A 16,014-nucleotide genomic window follows, 5' to 3' on the forward strand; every position below is an offset into this window, starting at 1 on the left:
ATTCCTTGCGGCTTATCCGCAGGTGCTAAGCTATACAGGAGAACCATCTTTATATTCGTTTCACTCGATTACTCAGTGGCTGCAGAACATAATCAACCTTGCACCTGAAGCTTTTACACCCACTGGTATACTCATATCTTGCATCTTTTATATTTATTGCTTGAAGTGTCTTTCGTTTCTCATACTATAACCTTGTCTATAGATACAACCATCGCTTCCCTGGAAAGCATACCAGTCGGACGACCATGGTGTTTTGTTTTTTTCTGCTCAAATAGAACCAAACAGGTTGGTAAATAAGAATAAATCTGTTTTTCAACTATTCGTTTCTCACATAATAGATTTAACTCTGTTTGTTTCCCCTTCTATAGAAAATCTCTGCTGATCTTTTTGATTCAATTGGATTCCAAGATGACATAACAATTAAAGTGTATCATGGCATATGCTGCTGGAATATTAAAATTAATGATGGATACTTTGAAGAAGGTTGGGAACTGTACTGTTCAAAGAATTTACTCCACAAGAATGACATGATCTTCTTTAGAATCAAGGGAACTTTATCCTATGATTCCATGGCTTTCTGCACTTCCCAGTCACATATTCTCATGCCATGGACACTTCCTCTGCCTATGCTTTCAAACATTACATCTAATGTTGAAGCATCTGGTTCCTTGTTGAGACACTAGCCCAATTCATGTACTATCACCTCCTCCATAAATCAGTTTCTGCAGCACGATTGGACATCCTTTGTTTCTTTCTACCAGTTTTATACAAACCGTTCTAAGCACAGCTTGGTAAATACTTTCCTTTATACTATTTATTTGCACCTGCATTCTTAGTTGATCTAACAAATGTTTTTTTCCCCTAAAATAGGCCCTTCCACAATATGCTGACCTTTGGCTACATGAAAACACAATACCAACAGTAATTCTTACAAGCGTCTATAAAACGTATTGCATTGGCATGAAGCAGAGATCCCTCGACAAAAATTGGGCCACTTTCGCAGTCGATCATGCTCTTTGCCCCGGAGACATATTGCTTTTTATTCCACAGTCAGCCACCTCTTTTGCTGTTATCATATTCAACAAAAAAGACATTGAAAAACTATATCCGTGGCATTTTAATTTCACTGTTCATCTAACTTAGTCCGTGTTAGGTTACTAAGTGCTGCGATAGTCTTTGAGAATAAATTGTAGTTCTGTGTCTTGCTCTATTTTATAGAGCTTTCTTTCTACGGAAATTGTTTCCATTATAAATCTTGTTCTATTCGGCTCCCATCTTCCTAAAGCTCCAGTTTATTACTGCTTATTTTTGTGCTCTTATTTAACCCATATACCAAAAAAAGAAAACAAAAACCATTAAAAAAACCCATATACCAAAAAAAATAACAAAAAACCATTAAAAAAAAGCCCCATTAACCTAAGCTAATATATCCTCCTCCATTACTTTTCCTTCCACATCATATACTTGCCTGGGCATCTTCTCTTTCTATAGTGCGCGGTTTATGCCTCCTAGTTCCTCCATTGTTAATGAAATGTCTGTTATATCAAATATGTTTAATTAAATCGGGCCCTTATGTACCACACGAAACAAACAGATATCATTCATGTTATTTAAGCATGCAGGTGCTTCTCAAAGCATACATGAACGAGAAATTGAAAATGATACCAAAAAGAAAGTAACAAGTGATGAACCATATTTTGGAGTCAGGAAATTTATAAACTTTTGGCGCTACATTTCAGAATATTCCTCCAAATACTTTGAAGGAACCAAAAACAAAAAAAAATATTCATATGTATTTATTTATTTATGTATGTATTCAAGTGTGTGTATTTATTTGTTTATATATTTATATGTATGTGTGTACTATGAAAATCAGAGACCTGATCAAACTAGATCATCCCATAGTGTTTAGTACTGGATATACTCTAGTTACAATACATAATTTAGGGCCTGTTTGAAACTTAAATTTTTACTCAAGTTTGTCGGCCTGTTTGGAACCTGAGTTTTTTGAGAATTTGTCTAAAATTTTAATGTAGTGCACTGTAGAAGTTTTTCAAAAATTTCTGTAGAAGTTTTTGTAAAGTGAAAAACTTTTTTATAGAAGTTTTTGTAATGTGAACAATTTTGTAGAAATTTTTGTAAGGTGAAATTTTTTTTTCCTTTTCTTTTTTTTCTTTCTTTTTCTCTTTTTCTTTCTTTTTCTCTTTCTCTTTGTTTTTCTTTCTTTCCTTTTTCTTTTCTTTCCTCTCTTCTTCTTCTTCTTCTTCCTTCCCCCTCCCCCTTCCCTATTACCTCTGCCTCCCACCTCCAGCACCTCCGCCAGCACCACCTCTCTTCTGTTTTTTTTTCTTTTCTTCTCTCCCACCCCCGCCACCCCTTTCCTCCCCTCTCCCACTCCCTTGGGCCGCCACCCCCCTTGGGCCGCCGCCCTACCCAACTCCCTCCCCCGCCACCCTTCTATGCCCACTATCCCTTTCCTCCCCTCTCCCCCGCCACCCCCTCTGCCCCGCCACTCCTCTCCTCCACCATCCCCTCTGCCCCTTTCCTCTCTCTCCTGCCACCCTCTCTGTCCCTTTCCCTCCTCTGTTCCCCTTCCCGCTTCTCACCTTTCCTCTGCCCCTTTCTTTTTTTCATATTTTCGCTCTCTCTTTCCTGCCGTCTCCTCTCTTTGCTCTTGCCGACAGATGAAACGGTGAAATGAATTTTTTTTTTTTGGCAATTTTCCTTCTCCCCCCTCCTCCCCTTCCCTCAGCACCCTCACCTTCCCCCGTGCGATCTGGTCTAGCGACCAGATCAGCCAGAGGGGAAGGGGAAGAGTGGGGGAGACGCAGAGAGAAAAAAAAAAGATAGATGGGAGGATGGCAAGGGAGGAAGAGGAGGAGAGGGAAAAGGGCAAAAAAAAAAAAAAGACCGGCACTGGAAGAGGTGATCGGCGCCGGAACTGGCGGCGGAGGTGGTGGCGGCGACGAAGGTGATAGTGGGTTGGGGTGGGGGAGGAAGAAGAAGAAGAAAAAGGGAAGGGAATTTTTTTTTTTTTTGTGTTTTGGATATTTTAAGCGTATAAGTAAAAAATCTTGAGAAGTTTTTTGGGGTTCCTGTAATAAAAGTTGTTAAAAAATTTGTCCAAAAACCTGGCTTCCAAATAGGCCCTGTATTATACTAGTTTTTTTACTAACTTCAGCTACAGTAATCTAAAAAAATTTCTCAAAGTTTTTTACCTACACACTTCAAAATACCTAAAACACAAAAAAAAAAAAAAATCCCCTTCCCTTTTCTTCTTCTTCCTCCCCCGCCCCAACCTACCACCACCTCCGCCGTCGGTTCCAGCGCCGATCACCTCTTCACGTGCCTGTCTACTTTTTTTTTTCCTTTTTCTCTCTCCCCCTCTTCCTCTCCCGCCATCTTCCCCCTTTGCCCGATTTGATCCTCCTCTTTTTTTTCTCCCTCTCCTTTTCCTCCAGTCCTCTCCCACCACTTTTCCCTTTCCCCTTTCCCTTCCCCTCTGGCTGATTTGGTCGCGAGACCAGATCGCATAGGGGGAGGGTAAGGGTGGCAACGGAAGGGAAGGAAAGGGGAAGAGGGAAAATTGCAAAAAAAAAAAAAAAAGGTTTCTGTTGCTACTTTGTCCGGCCAGGGGAAACAATAAATGCAAAAAAAAAAAAAAATTTCCATTTTCATACCAGAAAAAAAAAAAAAACATGTCTGAAGTCAAGAAAACCTTAGTGTTTCCTCGACAGTCTTCGTATATGCTAATCCCCTCATTGAGCTCAGGCATAACCGGAGCTCCAGCGAATGTGGGAATTCAGGCAACAACGTTGTTCCCCTTGCTGTGCATATTCGAAGGAATCTCAACCCTAAAAAGAGTTTTACTCCTAATAGGACTGAAATTGGGTGCTGGAATGATAAAGAAAACGCAGACTTCTGTAAAGGGATTCGGCTAGACCCCGGGTGAGGGAAGGGAGAGGGGAGGAGAGGGGGAGAGGGAGAAGAGGGGTGGCCAGAGAGGGAGAGGTGGCGGGCAAGAGATGGGGAGAAAAAAATGGAAAAAAAAAATTTTCTTTTGCTGCTTCCTCGACAGTTTTGGGAGAAGGAATAGGGAAGGGAAGGAGAAAGGAGAAGAAGCGGGAAGGGGGGAAAGAAAAGAAAAAAAAAAGAAAAAAGAAAGAAAGAAAATGCATTGCTAAAAAAAATTTTCATCTTACAAAAGTTTTTCTACAACTTCTACAGTTATCTACAGTAAAGTTTTATATAAACACTCAAAAAACTCACCTTTCAAACGGTGGTCAGCAAATTGAACTGTGAAAATGTGTATGTGTAAGTGAGAGAGGGAGAAAGAGACTTTGTGTGTGTGGATGAAAGTGTGTGGCTATGTGAACCAATAATTTTTGAATGAAAATGTTACACTAGTTCAAATATTCAGCAATTTAAGTGATCAAACATTCACTCAAATTTTGCGTAGAAATTAAATGGCTCTTTATGTCAGAATGCCCACAATGAAAAGTTTTTTCAACCAAAATGCCTTTGTAGCAAGAATAAAACGAAAGAAACTTTTTCATTACAATGTTTAATACGCAAGTTAGAATGGAATGTTCCATTTTCAATATTTGATATCATCAATTTTTAGATGCTAAAATAGGATTAAATTATGCACGAATTTGGCTTAATTACCTTGAAATCTATTATAGAATATTAAATAATTTTACTTTGTTTTTTTGCTTATTCTTGCTATGATACTTGTTTACCTCATACAAGGAACTTTGACCTTTTTTAGTATATTAGGAATGACTAATGTACTTATTAAAATAATTCAATTATAATAGTTTATTAAATCTAAAATATGACTATTATTTAAATTTTTTTTGTATTAATAGTAATATAGTATAATTACAAGCGTATACAAATTAAATCACATAAAGTCGAACATTCATATTCTCTCTTTATTTTGTTTTCACTATCTATGTCAAGTGTAAAAAATTCTTATACATTTACGCAAATGTTTAAAAAAATGATATCATGAAAAAAGCAAAAAAAAATTATGATCAATTTTAAATTACTAGAATATTTTTAAAAAATAAAAGTATGATAAATTATCAAATAAATTAATAAAAGCCTAATTTGATAATGTAGTAAAAAGATGTATGAGCATAAACCTGACCCCAATAATTTTGGATATTCTAACATAAAGCTAGAAAGAGCTTTAAAATTTTTATAAGAAATGGGGTTCTTAAAAAAATATTTTGAATGAGTTTTCTAAGGGGGAAATGCCTTTTCAACTTAAAAGGTCCTCTCAACTTAAAATGCCCATACTAAACATGAAAGTAAAATAGACAAGTCAAAAAGACCTTTCTATTCTAGGCAATTTCTATGTACCAAACGAGGGGTTAATAAATTCAAATGCAAGGAAATTTTGTTATTAAACAAAACTAATAGAAAAAACAATTAATTCATTAAGCTTAAGTACTCAATTGGTTTATCAAACACTTGTCAGTGGTAAAGGCATAAATGATAGTTCAAAAAGTGGCACACAATAGTTTTCACACTATATATTGTAGAGAAATTGTATAGACTTTAATGAATTAATCTTTAATAGACTAATATTATATATATATATATATATAGAGATAGACACACACACACACATATATATATACATATATAAGATTAACCATTCTTTAGTCTATAAAACTCCTAATAACATAATATTTTTTTCCTCTTCTCGTCGATTCTTTGGATAGAAGATTATTCTAGAAAAATTAAAATAACACTATAACTTTTTGTAATGTTATGGTAGAAAAAAATGATTGAAAAACATGTTTAAAATGAAATCACAAAATCTTTTACAAAGAATTACCAATTCTAACAAACTGTTTTTTCTTCTTCCTTTTTGTCTCATCATAGAGCCAATCTTTATTTTTCTTTTTAGTGAGAAAGGTTACTTTTTGATGTAATTAAATATTTCATAATAGACAAGCATAGTAGTCCAATGACATTTGAATAGTCAAATTTTTGTCACATTTTTTTGGACTATTCACTAAGAAGGTACCAGTCATATCTCTATTTTTCCAAAAAAATTTTTGTCTCACATGCATTATATCATAAAAACTATTTTTATATTTTCTAAATAAATTTTTTTACAAAGAATTATCAATTCTAATGAACTTTTTCTTCTTCTCCTTTTTTTTTTCTCATCATAGTTCCAAAGAACATGAAGAAAAAAGTAGAGCCAATCTTTCTTGGATAGTTTATTATTTGTACAAATTTATTTGCTTACATCATAAACACATTTTTCAATCACATTTTTATTTCATACACATCACATCAAAAAGTATTATAGCATTTTTTTAAAAAAATTATCCCAAATAATCTCCTATCCAAACACACTTTTTAGTTTTCTTTTTAACAAGAAAGGTTAATTAAAAGGTGGTTGGATAGAGTATTATTTCAAATAATTATTTGGAATAATTACTGTAGCACTTTTTTGTGATGTGATGTATGTGATATAAAAAGATGGTTGAAAATATAAAAAAGTGGATTGGGTGTGTTTATGATGCAAGCGAAAAATTTTTTTGAAAAAAATTGCTATCCAAACATATCTGTTATTTTCTGATATACACAAAATTTTCACAATAGACAATCATAATAGTCCAATGACATTTGAATAGTCAAATTTTTGTTACATATTTTGGACTGTTCACTAGCAAGGCACCATTCATATCTCTATTTTTCCAGAATTTTTTTTGTCTTATATATGTCATATCATAAAGCACATTTTTTAGAGAAGGAGATTGAGTGCTAAACGCTTAGTAGGATGAAAAAGAAAATTTTGATTGGATTACTCATTATTTATAATTTTTTCTAGTATTTCTTAAACACATTTTCAAACCACTTGTTATCTTCAAAATCACGTTTACATCTCATACATAATAAGACAAAAAAATGTTACGGCAAATAATACAAAAAAAACTTGTTTCAAATAACTTCCAATACAAAAAATTACCATTTTATCTCATATATCAAATCGATACTGTACATTTTTTTTACAAAACTCTAAAAAATAGCAATCCAAACGGCTCCTTAGTCTTTCACCTATTTTACTAAAGTCAATTTAGTTTCTCGATTTTTATTTTGTCAATTTAATCCTTAAACTTTATTTTTGTGTCCTACTTGATTCTTTTACGACTCTATTGCCATTTGAAATCTTTACAAAACAAAAAGGCACTAATAAAAAAATTTGAAAGACTAAAATGATCATTTTCTCAAGTTGTTCCAAGGACATTTTTCTTTTCTTTCTCTTTCCTTTTCTTTTTGGGATACTTTCAGAAGCCTCCATCGAGATTTCTGACAAATTCATTGGTGTCCTCTGAGGTTTTTAAAATTACACTCATCTCTCTTGGTTAGAATTGTGGGCCTAGTTACTTACCTCACATGGGGAGAAATTATTCATTTACCTTAAGACATAATGTCTTATTAGAAACTAGTATCTAACAATTAAGTAATTAAAACACTAATTAACTATTAGTAACTAATTAATGAAAATAACTGTTGGAATTATTTAATAATGAACGATGACTTGTAATTACAAAATAACACCAATTGATATACCTAATGACCCTATTTTGTGATTGATAGAATTTGACAATGACCAAAAATCAGTTGTACATAATGTGAGAATAAGGACTTTGATAGAAGAAAAAAATATAGGACAAAAGAAGGTTGTTCATGAGAATATTTTCTTTGAAACTCTTAAAGTTGTGACAGTTGGAAAGTAATTTTGTGGAAGTAAAAGGAGAAAGGAAGGAAAAGAAAGGCAAAATAAAAAAATTCTATTAAAAAACACAAGAATTATAGCAAACATCACGTTAAAAGAGATGACTAGTTTGTTTTGCTAAATTTTGTGATCATTAGCGTAGTTTTGTTGTTTATTTGTGTTATCTAATTTATTGAATATGATCTTTTTGAATGGTGAAATGTGTGTATTAATTATTTGAAAAAATAACTGGTTTCGTCCCTCACATTTTACAAAAATATTGTTTTATCCATTACTTTTAAAACAAAGCAAATTCATCCCTAACATTTAAAAATTGAATCTATTGCATTCATGAACCCAACTTTCTAATATGAATCAAACCATTCAATAACCCAGTAACGAATTTCATGGATAGTATTGATGGATTACTTGGTCAACTCCATTACATTTACATGACATTTATTGAACCAAAAAATGAAAAAATAAAAAATTATAATAGAAAAGGCCGCTCTTTTGTCTTGGAATAGTAGGGTTTCTTTTTTAGGTAAATTTTTTCATGAACCGTTAGTGTATATACTTGTTAATCTAGATATATACCATACATACAAGTTTGTTTTTTAAATTTAAATTGAAATGATGCGATAGGTATTTAGACCTATCAATATATACAATGACAATATATGAAAGAATAATCCTTCTTTTTTATGTTATAATTATTTATTTTTCTTTGTTGAGTTCATTAATTTTCATATGAATATTAAGTTGAGTTAACCAAATGATCTACCAATTATAACCTTGAAATTTGTAATCGGGTTGTTGGGTGATTGGATTCAGATTGAAAGTTGAGTACAAGGATGTAATAGTTTAGTTTTTAAATGTCAATAACGAATTCACTTCATTTTTAAAGTGATGAACGAAAAGAATATTTTTATAAAATGTGAGGGATGAAACTAGTCATTTTTCCTAATTACTTCTAATTTTTAATTATTTTTATTATTTTACTAATACAACTTATATATGCATAAGGAGTATTTATGAAATAAAAGTTTCATCTCTTTCCTTAAAGTATTTTTTAATGTTATTTTTTTAATTGAACTAATTTTGTTATCAAAACCTTAACCTCAACAAGATTTGTGTAATTTTGCAAAATTCAGTGGATGCTAGTGCAATTGTCAAAAGTCTCAGGGGAGGTTTCTTATATTATCCCTAGAATTTAATGTACCAAAAAAAACTTGAAATTCAAAAAGAAAACCGGTTGGACAAGGACTCTCAACAACGAACAAACAAGACATGGACAGAGACAATTATGAGTTGTATCTCCATCACCTTGCCAGGCTGTCAAATCCGCTGGCTGATGGTACCATCCCTATGCCGATATCAAAATCTAAGGTCAAGATCCATCCTTTCCCCAAAAATTTCTCCAAATATTCACAAAAATCACTATTACTCATACTAATACTAGTAAATTAAGTAATAAATTATCCACCTTTGTCCCCTAACTCTTCACTGCTACCATACTAGAACGGGTGGCAGCAAAGGCACCTGCCTTCTGCTGCTGCTGCTGTTGCAATTGCTATTGCGGATCGCAGTTTTCCTCTTCCTGAACGGGTCCAATTCCTTTGTGGACTTCACCGATCAGGCCTGCACTGTTCTGGGTCGGTGCTTGTTTATCATTGTTTCATCTTCGTTTTTACTTGTTCTGAATTTTTGTGGAGAAGTTGAAGTTTTTGATTGATTGTTTGGTTGGTAGATCTGTTGTAATGGTGATATAATGAGAACCCTTTTTGGGTTTTGATCTAATTGGTAACCTGCATTTTGGGTTGGATTTAAAAGCTTGGAAAAAGACCCAATTTTTACAGCATTTGGGATGGATGCTATCTTATGTGTTTATTCAGAATTGAAGGGTGGTTTCAGTATGGGAAAAAAATTGTTTTTCTTTTTCTTTAATTTCTCAGCGTGAAATGGCGACTTTTTGTGCAGTCTAATGGTTGGATTAGAAGTATTATCTTGGAAAGTTTCAAGGAGAAAGCCAAAGCTAATTGGCTATTTGGTGTTTCTTGTTCTCTGTTGCTAGTTAGTTTAGTAGATGTTGCTGAGATGGTGTCCAATTTTGTGTTTCAATATGCAAAAAGGCATTTCTTCAAGATCAAAATATGTATGTTAAGATCTACTTGACACTGTGCAGGATTTTTTTTACTAGATATTCGGTTAAGATCCCTAATCATTCTGTTATCTGCTAAATTCGGTTAGTATTGTTTTACAAAAAATGTGAAATTGTTTGCATTCCAAAATGACAGTATACCAAGCAAATGTGAGTTCCCTTGTGTTCTTTATGTCCTTTGCTCATGTCAAATTTTGGTATTGTGTGTTTGTACTTGTACCAAAGGGTCTGGCTCCATGCTGTAGTCCTAATGCTCTATTCAATTTGGCATAACGAGTTGGGTTTGTGGCAGGACCATAACTGCTATTCTTACTTATTTTATGTTAAAATGATCTTGTGTACCATTTTAATCAAGTTCCCCTGCACTCGAGTGGTACATTTTTCCCTACTATTACTTCGACTAAATTGGCTACTTGTGTCATTTGCCTAGGATTAATACGTTAGGAGTTCTTGGAATAAAGGATGGAGATGCAGATTGGAAGAGTAGGGAACATCATAAAATGGAATTGTTTCCTCCATAAAGTTGTGTTGTGTCCTTTGCTTTGCTTGCCTTTGTATAGTTTTGAGGCCTGATGGAAGTTTGTTGCTCGTGTGAAATTCTTAAATCAAGTTGTGGCAATACAATTATTGTCATTCATGATCGGTTCATGTTCGTGTTTCATTGCTTCAGCTTGGTTCTAAAAGCTATTCTAAATTTTTCATCATGTGTAAATTCTTTCACTAGGTTTTGATCCTATTTGTATCTGCCTAATCATTCTTTCATTTCCTTTGATATGTCACACCATTTATAGTTTGGTGCCAAGATGGTGGCTCAGGGTTTCACAGTTGATTTAAACAAACCTCTTGTCTTCCAGGTGAAAACTCCTAATTCTTTTTATCTTTCACTTACAATATCTTTGGTCTTAATGCTTTAGTCTGAATGATCTTATTTACAGAGTTGAAATGCCAAGCTATTATTCTTCTAGGAATTATGAATTATATTTACAGACTCTTAACTCATCCCTGGAACACCAGTGTCGGTGTAACAAGTGAAGGGTGCAGGTGTAATATCCGTGTCAAACATGGTCAAAATAAATTGATACTTGGCTTTTGGGTTGGCTGCTTGGTAGCTCTGAATTCGATCAGGTGTGAGATGAATGGGAAGAAGATCGGAACTTGCAGGAGAGGGAGATGAGAGGATATGGTGGTTTTGTTTCAGAGATTCACTGAAATCAAAGCGTATTAAAGAAAGAGAAAGGGTAAGCAACTAGTAGTAGATGTGAGAGAGATGAGAAGACTTCAATTTCAAAAGATAAAAGATAAGCAATTGAATATGTATCAGAAAGTTGAGAGTAACGTCATTGGCTCACATGACGATGATGTTGAATATATCACAAGTACTTTTATTGATTTTATACACTATACCAATTTCATTGTCTTCTCCACTACTTGATAGTCAAGCAAATAACACACTCCATGAGTAGCCTAATACCTTTAATCATATGTCTGTGGTCCACCCTTGCCTTTTCTCTGAAACTTTTCCTCCTTCACTGGTTATCATTCAGAAGCGATTCAATAAAGTACACTATTAACCGAAAAATATAACATATGTATAATATATAATATATATGTATGTATGTATGTATGTATGTATATGTTTGTGTATATCTTCTCAACTATATCCAGATAAACCTGACTCTTTGGCAGTCCCAGTATCCCAAATTCTAGAAAGTTTATGAATCTGATACCTAGAGGAGCACCCAGACGTGACACCCGTGCTAGAGTCCTTGTAATTAGTTCAGTGTCTTGCTGTCACTAGAAATGACAGATTCCTATGGTGAATAGAAGCAAAAGTTGAGTTAATGGCATCCCTTAATTTTGTCCTTCCCATGCAGTGAGTACTTAAATAAACTGTTGTTAGCAATATCATAGCCTGCAGTTGCATTGTATTTGTTATGCTCTAGATTTAGTGATGCAGCCATGTTTATCTTTCTATTCTCAGTTCAAAGAGGAAACTGGAAGGTAGAGAAATGTAAACATCAACAGGTCTAAGTCCTGCATTTTTCTTCATCCCCCCCCCCCCCCAACCCACAAAACAAATAAATCCCCCCCAAGCCGTGAAAAGGACAAACAAAACTAGGCATAAAAAGTTTGTTGAACGGGGCAAGATGACATTTTGCCTTATAATAGACCAATTCTATTGTTTTACTAACATGCAGCAGAACATGTTTTCCTTTTTGACTTGTAACCTTTTCTAGCTGATGGATACTAGTGCTGCTGTTCTACATAAGAGATATATTTGTTTAAGTCAATTAAACCATACTTTAACTTTTTGAATTTGCTTTATGAAATTCTTTGAAATCTTACACAGGTAGGTCATCTTGGAGAATCTTATCAGGAATGGGTTCACCAGCCTATAGTTAGCAAGGAAGGTCCCCGATTTTTTGGAAGTGACTTTTGGGAGGTATACTCTCTGGTGAATTTGATAATATGATTATTCATTTAGATTGGCGCTTGAATAATTATTATATGTATTTTATCAAGTCATGCTTCACAGAGCTGATGTTGATTTCATTTTTACTTGAAATAGTTTTTAACCCGCACAGAATGGTGGGTAATCCCCCTTGTTTGGCTCCCAGTTGTATGTTGGTTTGTTTCAAAGTCAATTGTGATGGGTCATACACTTCCTCAAATAACTCTGATGGTGGTTACTGGAATCGGTGTATGGACTTTGCTAGAATACACTCTGCATCGTTTCCTTTTCCACATCAAGACGAAAAGTTATTGGTTAGTCATTGCTATGTGTGTAGGCATGTTAATTGTTTGTCGTCTTTCTTGTCGGTGTTATTTGTATTTGTGTTTTTTTTCTTCTCTATGTAATGAAATATGTAAAAACTTGTTGTAGGGGAAATACCATGCATTATCTTCTTCATGGTTGCCATCATAAGCACCCCATGGATGGTCTGCGCCTTGTCTTCCCTCCTGCTGCAACTGCTGTGCTGTGCTTCCCTGTATGTTTCCTTCTGCAGCGTTTCGTTTTTTATTCATACTGTATAAAGCCTGTATTTTCTTTCTTCACTCCCTTCCCGTTACTAATAACTCGTGCTATGCTTTACAATATTCATAGTAAGGCATTTTGGTAGTTACTGGGATCCTCGCATGTCTTTCAGACAAATGTTCCTGCCAGTAATTGACCAAGTCAGGTCATGTAATCATGCAAATTTCTTGACACATTTACGAAAAGTGCATAAAAGATACATGTGACTGAAAAGGATTCCAGGTCAGGGATATGAAATTTTCATAGGAATCTCAACAAACTGTGAGACTTGTTTTTGACTGTGACATACTGCTAGCAGCTGATTTCTGTACTATTCCTAAGTGAGTAGCCATTGCATCAAAGTTCTTCCCTTGCTAGCATTTAGGTTGAGGATGACATCGTGCTGGTGGCCACCAGATTCATGCCCCATGGGAGAGGGAGGGACAGGGCAAGATGTTATCTGCTCCATAATTCTAGAAATGCAATTTAGTAGCTACTGGGTTAGCAATGACATCTAAGAGGCACTGGACATGAATATTTGTTGTCTTCAAGGAGTAAGATGCATGGAGGGAGAAAAATTTGCTTGTGGCATTCCATTGAATATGTTGAAAATGTAGTTGCTTAGACTGGTACTGACCAGTACATAATGAACTTTCACCTACTGAAACTGTCTAAACAACAAGTTCGAGTCTGGTTTCAGTGTCTGATTTTCTGCCATTTTGGATGGTGGTTGTCTTAAACTGCTCCAATTTACTCTTTCAGCTCTCACTGGAGGTTTGTTGAGCTTTAGTTGATATTTTGTCTGTATGGAGTGAATATTTTGACTGAATTTATCCGAGATAACTGGTGAATACGGTACATCATGTTCTAATGAGTACAGATAACAGAAAAATGTTTGAAAAGAAATGCAAATCCATTTTATGCTTGCCTTCGGCTACACGTGTCTGATAAGCAGTCTTAAACTCGGGCCTTTCTTCCAAGTCTGCCCCTTTTAGTTAATTCTTAGGAGTATATGCACAGCACATTCTTCTTCTTCTGATACTAATCTTCTTGTATTGCAGTTCTACAACTTAATAAAACTCATTTCTACTCCTTCTACTGCTCCTGCTTTGTTTGGAGGTGGTTTACTGGGTTATGTGATGTATGATGTAACCCATTATTACTTGCACCATGGGCAGCCTACAAGTGAAGTGCCAAAAAACCTCAAGGTAAAGAGATACAAATCCATCAGAACAACTTGAGTCTCATTACATTTCTCATTTACATGTGTGTAAAAAACAATCTACATACTAAAAATTATGTACAAACTCGGATCGTAGAAACATGCTATCATTTTAGTAGAAACAATTTGCATAGACCTGCATTAGCCCCATATCTAGAATGATCTGTCATGAACAAATCAAATTTTCCGTTGCCCGTATGAACCTGGAAGAAGGTAGGAATTTCTCCACTGCACAAGTGGTTTGATCTGCATATCTTTCTGATCATCTCTCTTTTGCAGAAGTATCATTTGAATCATCACTTTCGTATCCAAAATAAAGGCTTTGGTATCACTTCCTCGTTATGGGATAAGGTCTTTGGAACACTACCAACCTCAGTGCCAGCTGAGAAGAGCAGATAGTTTGATGTGTAATAACTTAGTATTCGGCCAAATATTTCGTTCTCCAAATATTCTTTTTTATGCTATTATATATATGCAGAATAGGAGTTTTCTAAGAAAAGTAGCAGATTTTGGTTTAAGGGAGGCAATGTAGAAAGTTAAACCAAGTCTTATTTAATTATTTAGTTCAGCGTCCAAAATTGGTGTGACGTCCGAGTCATATTTAGTCTCCTTGGGCTTATGTCGATTAAAGTGTCCAAGTCCAATTGTATTCTCTTCTCCTTGATTGATTCGGTGTCCAGTGTTTGAGGAAGCGGGCGGTGGATATTTGAGGAATAAATTTGAGAGTTTGCCTCCTGAAACTTGTATTTTCCTACTCATGTACCATTACATTTCGTCTTCGCTTTTGGTGCGTGCCGTTGTTTTCTGTTTTATCTAATTGTTTCCGACTGCTTACTGAATTTGAGTCATAGTTATTAAATGCGGCTGGTAAGGAACCCAGCAGTAGGATTGGATCACTGGTTGAACGTGTGAGTATTAATTTAATATTTATAATTATAAAACAGCACTTTTAATATATATATAAAATATATAATAAAGTGCTTTTAGATACTAATTATTATACTTGGAAATATATATAATAAATATATAGATATTAATAAAAGATTTAATTTCATTTTATCCTACTTTAAATAAATAAATAATATAGTCAAGTATAAAACAAAATTTATATTGCTTGTTTCAAAAAAATATGGCATTATTTTTTCATTATTTTATTTTTTATTTAAAAACAAAGTAATTTTCTAACTAATCAAATATTGTCAATTTAAAAGTTAAAAGGATTAATTGTATAATAAAAAAATAAACAAGTTTATTAAAAAAATATTTAGTTATCAAATATAAACTAAGCAAGTGATAAAGTCTATACATGTTTAAATGAAGATTTAATGTACAAATTTTATAAAAACATTATATATATATATATATAAATTGTTTCAAAAACAAAGACCCACAATTTTAAAAAAAATAAAGAAAAAGTAAATCGGGTCAATCGAAAAATTGTGTAGTTTTTTGGTTGAACCACCTAGTCAAATGGGTTTCTCCAAATTTGATCGGGTCAACTTTTTGTCTGGTCAAACTAGAGATTTGCCCTGATCTAATGCTCAGCTCACCGGGTCGATCAGCTCAACCGTCAAGTCGGATAGAGTTTAATAACTGTGATTTCAGTTTGTGTGATTTATTTGTTGTTTTCCTGTGGGTTATTTTCCTACAATGAACGGTCTGCATGTGGACCAATGGTTTAGAATTCAGAAGTAGAATGGAGATCAGAGAAGGCACCCGTTTTCTCTGATTTTTCAGGAAACATTCGGCTCAACCCAAAGAAAAGGAAATTTCCAATCAATCCATACACCATTTCTCAAAATGTAATTGTCAGGAATTCAAGCAGAATTCCTGAGATAGAGCTGCAATGCAGCTGTGGAATGAAGAAC

General features: G+C 34.1%; 1 protein-coding gene across 4 annotated transcripts; it reads left to right on the top strand.

Moving 5' to 3' along the window:
- Nucleotides 1-9,054: 9,054 nt before the first annotated feature.
- Nucleotides 9,055-14,886, top strand: LOC113707656 (dihydroceramide fatty acyl 2-hydroxylase FAH1-like). 4 transcript variants are annotated; one of them, XM_027229933.2, is made up of 8 exons: nt 9,055-9,402; nt 10,700-10,762; nt 10,923-11,146; nt 12,259-12,351; nt 12,478-12,674; nt 12,793-12,898; nt 13,986-14,132; nt 14,426-14,886. In XM_027229933.2, exons 3-8 carry the CDS (start codon nt 11,045-11,047, stop codon nt 14,543-14,545), a joined length of 765 nt encoding a protein of 254 aa, XP_027085734.2. In that variant the 5' UTR covers nt 9,055-9,402; nt 10,700-10,762; nt 10,923-11,044; the 3' UTR covers nt 14,546-14,886. The 4 variants fall into 4 exon arrangements, with proteins under 4 accessions (XP_027085734.2, XP_071921099.1, XP_027085737.2 ...); XM_072064998.1 differs by having other exon boundaries at nt 11,018-11,146; XM_027229936.2 differs by lacking the exon at nt 10,923-11,146 and having other exon boundaries at nt 9,059-9,402.
- Nucleotides 14,887-16,014: the final 1,128 nt, after the last annotated feature.

This window comes from Coffea arabica, chromosome 9c (assembly GCF_036785885.1).
Source record: "Coffea arabica cultivar ET-39 chromosome 9c, Coffea Arabica ET-39 HiFi, whole genome shotgun sequence".
Taxonomy (NCBI): Eukaryota; Viridiplantae; Streptophyta; class Magnoliopsida; order Gentianales; family Rubiaceae; genus Coffea; species Coffea arabica.